General features: G+C 57.9%; 3 protein-coding genes across 3 annotated transcripts; 1 reads left to right on the top strand and 2 right to left on the bottom strand.

Annotated features, from left to right (window-relative positions):
* The first annotated feature begins 215 nt into the window (after positions 1-215).
* On the top strand, positions 216-845 carry LOC127594965 (dTTP/UTP pyrophosphatase-like). Its single transcript, XM_052056684.1, has 2 exons — positions 216-295; positions 332-845. The coding sequence occupies exons 1-2, from the start codon at positions 216-218 to the stop codon at positions 843-845; spliced, it is 594 nt and encodes a 197-aa protein (XP_051912644.1).
* Positions 846-847: 2 nt separating this feature from the next.
* Positions 848-1,222, bottom strand: LOC127594964 (dynein light chain Tctex-type 1-like). Its single transcript, XM_052056683.1, has one exon. It carries the CDS (start codon positions 1,220-1,222, stop codon positions 848-850), a length of 375 nt encoding a protein of 124 aa, XP_051912643.1.
* A 6,002-nt stretch (positions 1,223-7,224) lies between these two features.
* LOC127594963 (uncharacterized) lies at positions 7,225-8,275 on the bottom strand. Its single transcript, XM_052056682.1, is given in 2 exon segments — positions 7,225-7,524; positions 7,526-8,275. Coding segments are annotated over 2 exon segments (1,050 nt in total).
* Between the last annotated feature and the right edge of the window lie 6,956 nt (positions 8,276-15,231).

The following is a 15,231-nucleotide window of genomic DNA, read 5'->3' as shown; positions in this document are numbered from 1 at the left end:
AACGGAATAATAACCCGCCTCCTTTTACAACTCGTCGTCGCAGGGATGGCGGCCACCCTTCTAAGGCCCGTCCTCATCACTGTAGAAGATCAAGGAGGTGTACAAATAAGAGGAGGAGGAGGATGACGAGGACAACCCCCTGAGGCGGCAGGTGCTGGAAAATCTCAGGCGAAGGGCCCGCAAGAAGAAATGAGCTTCAGGATTATAATTCGATCATGCTGCTGCCGTATCTGAAGGTCCTTGAAAAGCACCCCATCATCCTGGGCTCGTCCTCCGCCTCCCGAAAGCAGCTCATGTAGACCCTTGAAGTGCCCTTCACCACCCTGGTCAGCAACTTCCCCGAGGACCTGGCCAAGGAGTCCTTCGCCTCTCCCAAGCTGTACTGCGAGGCCACCTGCGAGGGCAAGGCGGCCGACATACTCAAGCAGCTGAAAGACAGCGGGCGCGAGATCGAGGTGCTGGTCGTGGCAGACACTATTGCCGCCGTGGACGGCAAGATCCTCGAAAAGCCTAGGGATGAGGACCACTGCGTCGAGATGATGGGGAAACTGGCTGGCCGCTGGCACGAGGGCATTACAGCCCACCGGGTCTACGTGGGGACCAAGCTCTACGCTTTCACGACTGTCGACGAACTGAAATTCTTCCCACTGGACGAAACCACGCTCCGGGCCTACGCGCGGACAGGCCAGCCCTACGCGCATTCGGGGGGCTACCGGCTGAACGGGATGAGCGGCAGCTTCTTCGAGGAGATCAGAGGGTCGGTAGGGTTCCAGGGGCTGCACGTGGGGCGGGTCTGCGCAGCGATCGTGACAGGCCTCAAGGAGATGGGCTGGACGGATGGATGATCTCAGATGAGGGAGAGGGTGTAGACGGTGACCATGCACTGGATGGAGGCTTTGGTCTGGTCGCCTTTGATCTGCTTGTCCTTGGGCCACATGACGGTCACCCCCAGGTCGCTGGCGCTGTCCCAGAAGGACGAGCTGGCCGCGATCAGCCCCTGTCCCGTCTTCTGCTGGATGAGGCAGTTGATCATGTACTTGTAGGGCTTTTGGCTTTCGATGAGCTTTTTCATGATGTCCTCGCAGAGGGCGTTGATCCACTTGGGCACGTCCGCCTCGCTGTAGGACTTGCCCACCAGCACCTGCTCGATGCTCTCGAGGATCAGCCGCTCCACCTCGTCCGACGTGTACAGCAACTCCTCCTGGTTTTGGTTGTCGTCCATGAAATTAATATGGAAAGAGGGGGTCAAATGCGCTTGCGCGGGGGGGACTGGCACTCCTCCAGTTCCGGGAGCAGGCTGCGCTTTAGCGGCAGCTAGGCCGCCCTGGGCTTCAGCTCGGGGTCAAGCTTCAACTCTGGCGTGAGTCCCAGCGGATCACTCCTGCGCGGCTGGGTGTAATATTCAGGCCAGGGGTTCTTGCAATTATCGCAGTTGCAAGCAGGCCCGCATTTCCGGCCACTGCCGAAGCACTCGCAGTAGTTCTTGACGCAGGACGATTTCCGACAGTTGCAGCCCTCGGCAGCCTCGCTGCGGTTGATCCGCTTATTGAAGCAATCCTTGTCTCGCTTGAGCGTCTCTTCGATGGCGGTGATGCGCCGGGGGGCGTCTGCTGTCTCCTTGCAGTTGTAGCAGCCCAGGCAGTGGCACGCCGGGCCACAGAGCTGGCCTGTCGAAAAGCACTTGCAGTAGAGTTTGAGGCACTGGCTCTTCCGGCAGTTGCAACTGGACGGCAGCTCGGTCGCCGCCTCGGGGCAGCCTGTATAATCTGCTAATTTGTCGAAAGCGCCGTCCGCAGACCCGGTCAGCCCAGCCGGAGTGGGCCTCAGCAGCTCCCCCTCCTTCTTGCGAGGGGTCGTGAACGCCTACGAGCCGATCATTTGAAATCAAATAAACTTATTCCTATCTTGCCTCTTAAATAATCATGGAGGAAACCCAGGCGGTCAGGGTTACCCTCCGACGCCGAAGGTCCGCCTCGCCCCCTTTGAGAAGGTGCTGGGATACCTGGAGGATGTCACCCGCCACAAGGAGCAGGTGCTGCGCGAGGTGGAGTAGATGGAGGAGGCGCACCGGTACTATGTGGTCGAGCTGGCGGCCAAGCGCAACGCCTACCGGGCGCACGAGCAGAGGCTGAAGGACAAACTGGAGCACGACCTGCGGGACGTCACCCGGCAGATCAGCCAAGTCGAGTAACAGATCCTGAGACGGGCCAGCAGCTCGATCGAAAGCCAGCAGCGCGGCAAGGTCGAGCTGAACAAGCTACAGCTGCGGATCCAGACCCGCCGGCGCGAGAACGACCGGCTGCGCGACCGCATCCAGCAGCTGCGGGGGCACCTGGGACTGAGTTGAATTAATTGATGGAGCAAGATTGTGTGGTCTGCTGCAACGACATCGAGTTCTTTGCCGTCCTCGAGTGCAACCACGGCCCCCTCTGCCACCTGTGCGCGCTCAAGCTTGACAAACAGGCCAACGACCTGTTCTGTCCCATCTGCAAGGCCTCGTCCGCCAGGGTGCTGTTCGCCTCCCTCTCGAAGGATTATCAGCAGGTCGACTGGAAGCGGGCTGTCGGAACACACTTCCGACGGTACTTCTACTTCGACTCTGAGCGCACGAGAGAGAAGGTGCTGGCAGAATAGCAGTTCCGGTGCTCGCAGGAGGGCTGCAGGGACCGAAAGCACAACTTCGAGAATTTCGGAAGACTCCGAAGGCACATGATGTAGGCGCACCGTCGGTTTTTCTGTGAGATCTGCTACGACTACAGCACCCTAACCCTCCGCTAGCAGAAACTGTTTACCGAGGCGGAACTGCACGAGCACCTGCATGTCGGAGAGTTCCTGGAGAACGGACTGTAACTCTACCACCCCTACTGCAGGTTCTGCCGCAAGAACTTCTACGACGAGGAGCATATCCAGCAGCACTTGAAGCTGGAGCACCTGCGCTGCGATCTGTGTCCGGAGGGGTACCGGACCTTCCATTACGCCAGCTATCGCTCTTTGGAGAAGCATTTCGAGGCCAGCCATTTTCTCTGCCCCGACGCGATCTGCCGACAGGAGGGCTACAAGGCCTTTGTCACTAAAGAGGAACTGGCCCAGCACCACCAGCTCGCGCATGAGGGTGGCCGGGCCCGCGCGAAGAACCTTGACTCCCTGCTGGGTTTCAACAAGGTCTTTGAGGAGTTCCGGCTGAGGGATAAAGAGGGCGTGGACTTCCGGGAGCAGTTCTTGTCGATGCGGAATAATGTCTATGAGCAGCTCGACAAACAGGTTGACCACCAAGACGAAAAAATAGATTTCCGGGATTTTTTGCAGGCCGCGCAGGCGACGGTCAAGCTTAGCACGATCTAGCTTATTGACAGGATCCGGAGCATTCCGAAGGAGTAGCCCCGTGCGCCTCGTTTAGAGGAGCTGTAGATATTTATACCACTGGCCATGACCCCTCTCAAGAACAACGACCTCTACAGAATCTTGCGGGAAGGGTTCGGCGATGACACGGCGAATCGAGTCCAGGATTTTCTGAAGAATTACCCGACCATCAAAAACGTGGCGAAGTTCGTCCGCCTTCTCTAGAGGAAGTTTAACTCCATTCGTGAGTTCCTCTACGTCCTGCCAATCCTGATCCGGACGTGGCACGACGATGAAGAAAAACGGCAGCTGGACCAGGCCTACCTCTAAGAACTCAAAAAGCTAGAGCGCAGCAAGCCAGTCACCCTCATCTCCCATGAGACCCACGGGCAGTTCCTCAACGAACTACTGCGGGACACCGAAACCGTTATCAAGCACAAAATCGAGAGCAGGAAGATCTCCCTTAAGGGTTACTTCGAGCGGGTGAGGATCAACTTCGGGAAGGCCTTTTCGGATGAGGAGTTTGCGGTAGAGCGGGAGAAGATCATGCAGATCAGTCATATCGTCTCGCACCTGCCTACCAAGGAGATGACCAAGTTCAGGTGGCTGTTCAAGTTGGGCATCTCGATCAAGGAGTGGACCCGTCTGCTCAAGGAGGACTATGATTCTGCCCTGTTTTGGTGTTTTGCTAAGGCCTGCCGCTCAAGCATCTGGCCATTCTCTACGTCTACGTGCGGATGTGCGTATTGGCTCTGTTCCAGAAGGTGCAGTTCATGGCGGAAAAGGATGACCGGAATGCCAATTTCCTGGCCGCCTTCCTATCCCGAAACAAGGCTCTGCTCAAGATCGAAAATGTCCCTGAAAAGAGCCTGCAGCTTGGCAGGGAGCAGTCTGCTTTCAGCAAGCCTGAGGCTGACTGCAAGCTTGACGATGAATATTTCCCGAGCATCGAGGATATCAACATTGAGGGCGGCCGGCCTAAAGTCAAGAAAAAGGAGGAGGACAGGCCTGCCGACATCCCTCTATTCGGAGGGGGCACAAGAAAGCCCCCCGACTTACCGAAGCAATCCAAAAGGCATGTCTTTGAAGCTGAATAGTTCCCTCAGTTGGAGGGATAGCCTTTCCAGCATTAAGAGGGCCACAAGGAGGTTGAGTTTACTGGCAAGGCCAAGAAGAAGAAAAAACAGAATTTTATCAAGGTGGAGGCCCCGGCGACCATCTGTGAGGGGTATTATAACCTGCAGGCCACTCCCCCCAGGCCGAAGATCCAGCCTCCCAGCGGAGGCATTCCCAAAACCATCTTCACAGACGAAGATTTCCCAAAACTCTAAGCCTAACCCCAACCCCAAAAGCCAACCTCCCATCCCCAGCCCTAGCCATCCCCCAACCCCACCCCCCTCCAGCCAGCGAATTCGACCAAAGCATGTTCATCTAAAAGAAAAAGCCTCTGGACCCCGAGATCGAATACGGCCGCAAGAAGAACAAGAAGAAGAATTATCGGCTGGGGTGATCTCAGATGGATGTGTGTGATTGTGGGGTCAGTAATAGATTTCACGGGCGATCAGGTTTTGGACGGTTTGGTCTAGTAGCTTTGTGTTTGGGTGGAAGAGGCGGGAGTAGAGGCTCTTGCGCTTTCGCGGTTTGGAGGAGGAGACGGTGGTCCTGCTGTGGCTTTCGAGCCTTTTGGACTGCCCCTTAGCAGGAGTGTGTATGCCCCTCTAATCCTGTTTGCCTGCGGAATCCCGCATTTCTATCAATTTTTCTATCAGCCTATCAAAATTGGGCCACTTATTAGTCCTAAGTTTAGAGAAGATTTTGGCATCGGAAAAAGTCACCTCGAAGGAGGCCGGCCGACAGTATCTGGCCAACTGGTATTCAAACCCGTGGAGGGTGAGCAGCTGAGTCAGCCGGGTGACAGCTAGGTCGTATGGTTTCTGGTCGTGGGGCAAGTGCCAGGCATGCAGATGGCAATCCCTGCAGCACTCTATCTTTACAAGCATATATTTATTTATGCACCGTCTTCTCATCCGCGTCAAGGCAGCCCTCTACAACAAAAAGTTTGCAGAGGCCACTCGCAAGGATCTGGTCTACAAGCCGCCAGAGGAGGGCCAGAGGAGGGCAAGCTGTTACCGCCTTCGTATCACCCTGGGATCACAAAAATCAACGATCCCAAGTTCATCGCCCTTCTCCTCAAAGCTTAGGCAAAACCAGTTCCAAACCCCAAGCCCGCACTTCTCGTGATCGCCTTCTACACGGGCTTCATCCTTTTCATCGCATGGGCGGACTAAAAGCTACCTTACCGCCCCTACGCCAACAACACCATGCTAATCCGGGACCTCCCTTCAGACCGCCTCCGCAACCTGCCCACGCACCCCTGGAGCGTTGCCACCAGCTGGCTCAACTTCAACGGGCATCTAAAGTACTACCTGCCTGCGGTGGCGCTCGTCTGCTTCAATTTGAAGAGACTACCCGAAAAGCAGCGTGTCAGGGGGTTGCTGCTCAACGGACTGGCGGGGGCGGGCTGTATCGGGTGCGGGGTTGGGGTGGCCAGGCTGGCGCCTAAGCCAGAGGTCGTGGTGTGGGACCGCACTGACTACTCGTTCGGAGAGACACCTGTTTTGGCGATGCTAACGAGCCTGGCCTTCTGGGGCTGCAAGAAATCCTTATTCTTGGGACTGTGCTACTAATCCTTTGAGCTGTACAGAATATGGCAGCCCCCTACCGGGCGGAGGGCACAACTCATGCGTGCTGCTCGGCCCGGCCCTAGGCCTCTGCTATGCCATGGCGATTAAAAGATGGCTTTGAGTGCGAAAACAGTCATGCCAGTTTGTCAATCACGGCCTGTTTGAGTGACTGGTAGGCGGTTTCTCTGGGGGGTAATGTTACGAGTTAGATCAGGCTGTCCAATTCGATCGGGTCATAGTCCCCGCAGAAAATGTACAGTCGCTTTTTGTGCTTGAGGGATAGCTCGACTACTTTGGAGATTACCTTGCCTTGGAGGGTCTGACTGTCAAACCTGCCTTCCCCGGTAATCACGAGATCTGCCTTTTTAATCCTTTATTCGAGGTCGGTCCAGTTGGCCAGAAACTAAATACCAGAGGTTATGTCAGCCTTGTAAGCAGCAGTAAGCAAAGCCGCCGCTCCCCCTGCTGCGCCCATCCCTTCTCTTCTTCTAATACCCACCCCGAAACGATGTTCAAGCAGACAGCAAAACTGCTCGAATTTTTGCTAAATAAAATGAATTTACTCCAAAGCTGCACCCTTTTGAGGCCCGAACATTTGGCAAGCCCCTGTAGGCCCTAGCAATGGACTTCTTACATCTGTCAGGACTGTGAAACTTATTCCGGGTAGGCGGGACACTCAACGCTATCGATCAAGTGCAGATCGCCTACTTTATCGACAACCTCTCCTTTCACGTCTCTGAACTTGCAGCCCATAGCCATGGCCATCCCGATGCCCATGTCCATCGTCGCAGACCCTCCTAAAGTCAAATAGACGGACCTCGCCTTGGCCTCCCTGATCGCATGCATGACCAAGACTCCAGTCCCAAAAGTATCGGCCTGGGTGGGGTTCAGCTATTCCTTTTTTAGGAGGGTCAGGCCGTTTGCTTTGGCTATTTCTATGACTGCCTGGTCTCCTTTTAGCAGGTAGGAGGCGGTTATCGGTCTGCGTAGGGGGTCGAAGGTAGGGCACTGTATGATAGACCAACCTGAGCTGCCACTGAGGATCGTCTAGGAAGTTCCTTCCCCGCCATCGGCAAGCGGCAGCACATCGACCATACAGCCCTCCAACGCGTCTCGCACGGCCCGATTGGCCTCAACATTCGTGAGCGTGCCCTTGAAGGAGGTGCAACAGGCCAATATTTTTCTCATAAGCAAATGAGGGTCATTGCGAGGCCTCGAGGTCATCAAGCTGCCGGCCATCGATCAGGGGGTAGGAGTTGCACTGGGCCACTCCGCACATGTTCTTGCCGCGTTCCATCTTGAAGTATCCGTTGTCGCCCCAGGTTTGGCCCCATGAGTTCTTGATCGCCCAGAAGTCCTTTCCGTCCATCTTGCCGTAGCCTACGGCCAGCACTGCGTGGTTGACGTCGCCATTGCCGTTCTTGCAGGTGCTGCTCGTGTACACCCCTGACTTGTAGTCCTTGAAGCCCTGCACCACCTGGAACGCCACTGACACGGGGGCCCGCGTTGTACAGCCGCTCGGCCGCCTCGATCTCGTTGCCAGCGGTGATGTTGAAGGATCCGTAGGGAATCTGCACACGAGCCAGGGTCTTGTTGAACTGGCACTGCCCATCCTTCGCGGTGTAGGGGTAATCGCTGCTGCGCATCAGCCCGGGTGCATACTTGATGTACTCGAAGGCATGCGAGGGCAGCCCGCCGTTGCAGCCGTGGTTGTCAAACGCCTGCGCGCAGTCGACCAACTGCTGCTCAGCGAAAGTGTCATTTCGCCCCTTCCGGAGAATGTTCCAGTGAGACTCAATGGCACCAACAGTCGAGAAAGTCCAGCAAGAGCCGCAGGCACCCTGGTTCTTGACAGGGCTGACCATGCCCTTGCTCCTCCAGTCGAAATCAGAGGGGGCGGACAGCTTCCGGTTGCTCTTGACCTTGAGGTTGTGCTCGGTGGCTGAGCAATTCTGAGGGGCCATGAGCTTCAGCCCCCTAAACTCCTCCCAGGTGAGGTCTGTAAAGTCGTTGATCCCCTTGGTCCAGGACAGCTTCAGCTTGTTATGGGCGATGATCTCGTGCAGGGTCTGTTCGAAGATCTGGAACCGGAACATGGAATGCCCGGGGGTGTGCACGGGTTCGTACAGCAGGTACACGAGATGCGGGACGAAGGCTGGCATGGGCTGCTCGCCGGACAGGTACTGCCAGTACCAGTCGTTGAGGTCGGCGTTGAGGCACGAGGCACCGCCCAGCAGCGTCACAAGATACATCATCATTATTATTGGATATTTCTGTAAGGGATTTTTTTATTAGGGGTTAAATTATTGGACGGTTAGGCTGGATGCAGTCAGGAAATATGAGCTTGCGGGAGGAAGGGCAGGCTGTTTCTGCGAGGATTAAGAGGCTGCTGGCTCTTACTCGCAGGCAGTCCATACAGCAAAATTAGCATTCCAAGTCCAGGTCACATTCGAGGTCTAGGAAATAGTCAAGATCCCCTTCCCCTGATGCCCCTGGCCCCACAACCTCGCACACACCGATCTCCATGCTCCCCCTCAATCGATCACCCTAACACGCTTCCCACAAAGTAGCCAGCCTGGAGTGCTAGATCGCCCTGCTCCGAGCAGAGCTGGAGAGAGTCAAGCTCTAGAACGACGCCTTGAAGAGGCAGCTGCTGTCCTCGCGGGACGAGAGCAGAGTGCCCCTGCTGGCAGGACTGTCGCAGTCCACAGTTTCAGCGGTGTCGGGGTCGAGCCGGCTGCAGATCAGTGCCGAGTATCTGCGACGACACCGGTTCAGGTGAGATCGACGATAATTAATTTGAATGCAGAGGGACGAGCTGTACGAGGCCCGCAAGCTGTCGGGCAAGGGCACGCAGTCCGCCAAGACCCTGGGCATCCACTACGAGGACTATGACGATTTCCAGCCCAAGTACCAGAACCTCTTTGCCGCCAGCAAGCCGATCGGCAAGTCCGACCGCCCCAAGCCCCGCAAGTGGGGGCTCGAGGAGGACCGGCCCGCCCGGCCGCCCTCCTCCAAGCTGGACTACGAAAAGGTCTATCGCGCGGAGCGAGAGGAGAACAAGCAGAAGCCGCTGGTGCACAGTAGCAAGTCCGAGCTGGAGGCGCTGGTCAAGCGCAAGCAGGAGCAGAAGCGGGGTGGGGCCAGGCCGGCCACCAAGGAGAGCAAGGAGGAAAGCGGCTAGTACAAGCGCCTGCACGAGAAGCTCGCCTTCCTGGAGTACAAGATATATACCATCAAGAAGAGCATCGACGCCAACAAGGTCCGAAGGGCACTCTCAAAAAAGCGAGTCCGAGCAGCTGCTCAAGAAGCCGGACCTGTCCAAGGAGAAGATGAAGCCTGAGAGCAAGTACCGGCCCGAACGCGAGCACGAGGACTTCAAGCCCAAGAAGGAGAACAGCCTGAACAAGATGGTCACGCAGGTCACCCCCTCCGCCCACAACAGCAGCCCCGACGACCCTTACAACACTCGCCAGCCTCACCTCTACTACGTCAGCGAGATCGTCAAGGCGGTGATGGGCGACAAGAGTCTGCAGCTGGCCAAGGAGCACGTCACTCAGACGCTCTTCCATCTGGCCCGCCTCAAGAGCATTCGCAAGCCGACTGACCAGGAGGCCGCCTCCGCAGGCTCAAGCTGGACAGGGCGCCTGAGCACAGAGGCCGCAAGACCCTGGTACTCGACCTCGACGAGACCCTAATCCACTGCATCGACAACCTCTCGCAGCCGCACGACGCGAGACTGCTGATCACGATGCCCGACCTGGAGCAGGTGGAGGCGGGCATCAACATCCGCCCCGCACGCCAAAGAATTCCTGCGGAAGATGGCGGACCTGTTCGAAGTGGTGATCTTCACGGCCAGCTTCGCGTGCTACGCGGACAAGGTGATCGACCAGCTGGACCCCCGCAAGGAGTACATCCGGCACCGGCTGTACCGCGAGAGCTGCTATTTTTCGGACGGGTACTACATCAAGGACCTGCGGATCATCCCCCGCGACCTGTCGGAGCTGGTGCTGGTGGACAACGCGGTCTACTCGTACTACTTCCAGCCCGAGAACGGCATCCCCATCGTGCCCTACACCCACGGCAAGAACGACTACGAGCTCGAGCACCTGGCCACCTACCTCGAGAAGGTCCACGCCGCCAGAGACGTGCGCGAGGTCAACCGCAAGCACCTCAAGCTGGAGCAGTACCCCCGCTTCGACTCCCCCCAGAAGCTGGTCCGCGGGCTCTACCCCGAGTGGATCGACCTCTATTGATGACCCATCACCCCTTCACCTGGAACTCCTGCACCATCGACAGCAGGAACTAGTCGCTGTTCTCCTGCAGTGCGATCTCTCGCTCGTACAGGGATTGCAGCTAGGCTCGGAGGCTGGTCGTCTATCGCAGCAGCAGGGAGTTTTCTTTTGCCAGGGTTGCGCAGCTGCCTGTGCTGGCGCCTAGGGCTAGTTCTTTGAGCCGGGTCGTCTGCTCTCGCAGCAGCTCGTTTTCTTTCGCACTGGCACGCTCCCTCGCCTCAGCCGCCTCCCTCGCCGCCCTCAGCCCAGCCGCCTCCGCAGCCAGCCCCTGCAGCTCCCTCGAGGCCCTCAAATTTTAATCCTTCAGGTCCTGAAACCCCTGCCCCAGGAGTGTCATCTTCCAGTAGTCCACCTCCTTGATCTTTTCCTTGTAGAGCAGGGACAGGCAGTTGTACTCGTTCTCGAGGAAGAGGATCCGGTCGATGTACTCTTTGGCGGGGGAGGACTAGACTGGCTTGGCGGGGGGTGGGGGTGCGCAGGGCTGGGGGGGCACAGCGGCAGGGGGTTGGTCGAGGCGGTGCTGGAGCTAGAGGATCTTGTTGGAGCGGTCGGTGAGCTGTCTGGAGGCGTAGGCAAGCTAGTCTTAAAGCTCCTCCACTTTTTTGCATTTTGCATCAAGAGATTGCTTGAATCTGCTGTTTTCCTCCTTCCAGCCGTCCAGCTCCCTCATCGCCTCACCCAGCTCGCACTTCCACCCCACCGCTTCCTTCCGCGCCCGCTAAACATCCTGTCGCTCTCCTATCTCGCCTCTTCCAATTTCCTGACTTCCCGAGTTTTGCTCTCCAACCGTTCTCGAAGCTGCAGCAGTTCGCCTTGCAAGGCCTGTGACTGACGCCTGTGCTACGCCTCCCGAGGGATGCAGCCCCCATGTTGCTCGGTCAAGGCAGCGTGCTCTGTCTGCAGGCATGAGAGTGTAGAACTAGTCGTGTCAAGGTGCTGCTTAAGCAAGGCTATCCGGCGGGTCAGACTCTGCTGCTCTTCCTCCCAGCCCGCCTTCTCCAGCTTACACCGGTCACGCTCCACTACAAGCTATCCCTCAAGACTGCCCTTCGCTCCCCTCAGCCCCTCGATGTCCACCCTCAGCCCTCCAACTCTGCCTCCAGCCTCTGCTCTACCGTCTTTGCTCGGATCTAGGCGGCAGTCCTCTGCTCATGCTCGCTAAGGATCTCTTGTTCAGCATGCACCAGCCTAATCTTCAACTCGCTGCAGACTGTCGCGTGCTTCTGTTGCTCGCTTTCGAGCTGTGCGGAAGCCTAGAGCAATTCCTTTTAAAGTTCAGCAACCTTCCCCCGGAGTTAGCTAACCCTCGTCTCGAGCATCTTCTTCTCCTCCCCGTCAAGCTGCCTCTGCCGGGCGAGGCTATCCTCCTGCTCCTCCTTCAATCTTTGCACGGCATCAAGTTGCCTCTGCTTGAGTGTCGTGCTTTCCTCAACTGCCCTATCACGGATAGTTTGCAGTTCCTCTTTCAATCGTTGGATGACCTCCTGGCTGGCGCTGTGAGCCTGGGTGGTGGAGTGAAGTTAGGAGGTGGATTTCGACCAGGATTATGAAAGGGTTTGGATCTAGGATTTGGTGGAATCCAGTTCCCTTTGTAGCACGAGCTGGCACTCGTTTAGTCTTTGGATTTCAGCCAATGCCAGTACATTACTCCTGGCGGACTCTGCAGCCTTTCTCTTTTCAGCAGCCAGCAGTTCCCTCAACAAGGAAACTTCCTTCTCTCTGTTTTAGAGGCCAGTCTGCGCAAGGATCAGTTCCTTGGCAGTTTCGGTAAACTTGCTTTGCAGGGCAGTCTGGGCGATGCTACAGGCCTTGTGGATATCCCCATGCCTGCGCCTGAACTCAAGGATGGCCGTCTTGATGGGGAGGAGGGGGCGGTCCGGGTAGACCGCAGAGTCAAGGTCGGTTGGAGGGCGGTGGTGCAGGAGGGGTAGCCACGGTCTGTAATGTACTCGTGGAAGGTCATGTCGGTCTCATCCCCCGCCATAGTATTTAAATGGACTAACAGTAGCTCACATCGCTAATCCAGCGGGCTGTCAGGGCTGCCGAGGCTTGTCCTTTGCGGCTGTCCATGCGGCAGGCCCAGATCGACCCTGCCACCATTGCTGACCATTTCGGGGAGTCTGTCCAGATCGCCCTCTTGGAAGGGCTGAAAGAACTCTGGGCGAAGGCGCAGGCCAGAGGGCGTGAGGCGCTGCAGGCCTGCGAGGCTCGCTGCAGGAAGGCAGAGGGCATGGCCCAAGATCTACAGGACCAGAGAGACAAGCAGCAGAGGACATAGTCTATGAGAAAAGAGGTCGATAAGGAACTCGAGCAGCTTCGCGAGGAGAACAGTAATCTCCAGAGGGAAGTGGATAGACTAGCTGTCAGGCTGCGCCAGAAGGAAGAAAGCCTGGCTCTTGTCTCTCACAGGTATGAGTCCCTTAGCGAGTCCGCCTCCCTTCTCGAGCGCAAACTGCAGAGCTGCAACCTCGGGCTTGACCAGCTTTCGAAGGCCAACCATGCACTCGAGCGCGAAAAGGTCTGCAGCCATCTGCTGACCATCGAGCTGAAGCAGCAGCTGGGGGCGTTGCAGGACCAGCTGCGATTCGTAGAGAAGCAGAAGGAACAGCTGGCGGAGGAGGTCGCCTTTCTGAGCAAAGAAAGTGACTGCCGCATCGTGGGGGTCGAGCAGGAGCTGAATGGGGTGCGAGAGCAGCTACGTGAGCAGGAGCGGGAGATCGAGGCTGCGAGGGCGAAGATAGCGGCCGACGAGGCGAGAATAAAGTAGCTCGAGGAGAGCAGCCACTTCCTAGCGGATGAAAACAAGCAGCTGACCGAAAAGCTGTCCGACGACTCCCGAAGAAAGAAAGCGACCTGCGAACGCAACTGCAGCAGGAGAAGTAGCGAAGAGTGTCAGCGGAAAAGCGGATCGAGTTGCTGAAGAAATAGCTGTCGGACGAAATCCAGCAGAAGGAGCGTCGTCCCGAAGACGTCAACAGTTCAAACAGCCGGTCCAGGGAGCGCTTCCTGGAGAGCAAGGTCAAAGAGCAGGAAAGCATGATAAAGGTGCTGAAGGGGGAGGTCAGCTCCCGCCGGGATAGCCGGCCGGACACGGACGGGCTGTACCGCAGGCTCGAGGAGATGATCGAGGGGCAGCGCGAGGCCCGGGAGGAGAGCAAAGCCCTCCAGCAGAGGATTTCCGAGCAGGGGCAGCAGATCACTGACCTCAAACTCGAAAACGTTGAGCTCAAGGCCAGCCTGCGGGTCTACGAGGCCAAGGACTCCGTCCGCGATGACTCCCCCGAAGGGCTCGTGGAGGGCCTGCAGGCCAACCTGACCGTCGCCCGTGCCAGGGGTGAGCAACTCGCCCAAGACCTTCGAGAGGCCAGGCTCGACCTCAGAAGATAGAAGTAGGCCCTCTAGGATTTCAAAGGGAGGGCAGCCGACCTGTAAGATTAGAACCTGCTGCTCCAGGAGCGAGGCCAGGAGGTGAATGCCAGGCTGGCTGCCGAGATGGAGGACTCGAAGCGGCTCATCGCCAAGTTCGATGAGCTGAATTCGGAGTACCAGAAGCTCATCAAGATCAGCGAGGAGATGGCGGGGCGGGCTGCCCCTGCCCGCCGGAAAATGACGGTGTTTGCTAACCGGGCCCCTGCTGCCCAGCCTGCCACCGCAATGTCCGACCCGAGCCTGATGACCGACCTCCGGCAGTGCACCTCGCACCTTCGGGCCGAGCTCGGCAGACTCAAAGACTACATGCGCAGCGAGACCGGACTGCAGCGGGCTGAGTTGAACGCGCTTAGTGACCTGTTGCAGAACAAGTGCCAGTCCTTCCTGGCCCTGCAGCTGGAATCGCACAGGGCTGCTTTCCAGGAGTTCAAGAGATTCGTGGAGAAGCAGGCGGAGGAGCGGCTGCAGGAGGTGGCTGAGGAGATGGCGGTGCAGAGGGGTCTGGCCGTGGAGGAGTGGGTGGTCAGGGCCCGCAAGCTGGAACGGCAGCTGGGGCTTGCTCGCGAGGACCGAGAGAAGCTCGCTGAGGAGGCGGCCCGCCTCACCCAGCAGAACAAGGCGATGGCCCGAGAATGGCACTACCTGCAGGCCGAGCTGACTGCCCTCGAAGAGGACCGGCAGCGGACCGACCAGCTGCAGATGGAGCGCCTGCAGTTCCGACTGTCACGCTGATGAGAGAGTCACTTCCTGTACCTGCGGATGAGACTCTTCTGGCTGAGGTAGCGCTTGACCCCCGCGTTGATGGTCCTCCGCATGTCCTTCTCCAGGCCTTTGTATTGCAGCAGCCGCTCCGCCAGGTTGATGTTCTACCTGGCGATCTGCAGTTTGGAGCGCTGTTGCTGGATGGCGAAGTTGCTGCGCTGGTGCTGCGAGGAACTGCCGCGCGGGCGAATGTTGGGGTCGCCTTGGATGTTGAGCAGCCGGTCCAGCAGCATGTGGTTTTCGTGGTGGACGCGGCGCCCCTCTACGGCTTTCTAAAACGACTTGGTGCTGTTCTTGAAGGCGGACAAGCTACGAGTCCGCACCCGGGACTCCTTGACATGGCTGCGCATGAGCTGCTTGCGGCCCTCCTCCTCGATCTCCGCCAGCCTCGCCAGATGCCGCTCATGGGCCTCCTGCGCGTACCTCTGCTCCAGCGTGGGCGGGCAGACTCGGCCATTATTTATTAACGTCAGTTGTCAGTGCGCGAAGTGCTGGAGGGCGGCCGGCAGGATCGGCAGGGCGCGGTGCTGGCTCGAGCTGCTGGATGACCGGCCAGGGGTGGCTGGCTTGCTCTGCCGAGAAAGCGCGCGGCGAGGCCTGCCAGGGTCAAAGAGCAAGCTGCTCTTGAAAGCAGGGGTGTCAGGCCGGTCATCGTCGAGCAGAGGCAGCCTCTCCCTCGAGTTCCTCTGGGAGTAGAACTCAGAAGGAAGGCGGATCTTATT

The sequence above is a fragment of the Hippocampus zosterae genome, unplaced genomic scaffold, assembly GCF_025434085.1.
Source record: "Hippocampus zosterae strain Florida unplaced genomic scaffold, ASM2543408v3 HiC_scaffold_336, whole genome shotgun sequence".
Taxonomy (NCBI): Eukaryota; Metazoa; Chordata; class Actinopteri; order Syngnathiformes; family Syngnathidae; genus Hippocampus; species Hippocampus zosterae.
The sequence above is the reverse complement of the archived record's forward strand: the minus strand, read 5'-3'. Positions and strand labels throughout refer to the sequence as shown.

Coding starts and splice junctions, on each gene's coding strand:
- LOC127594965 (XM_052056684.1), top strand. CDS start 216: ATGCTGCTGCCGTATCTGAAGGTCCTTGAAAAGCACCCCATCATCCTG. Junction 296..331: donor GCCTCCCGAAAGCAGCTCAT/GTAGACCCTTGA, acceptor CACCCTGGTCAG/CAACTTCCCCGAGGACCTGG.
- LOC127594964 (XM_052056683.1), bottom strand. CDS start 1,222: ATGGACGACAACCAAAACCAGGAGGAGTTGCTGTACACGTCGGACGAG.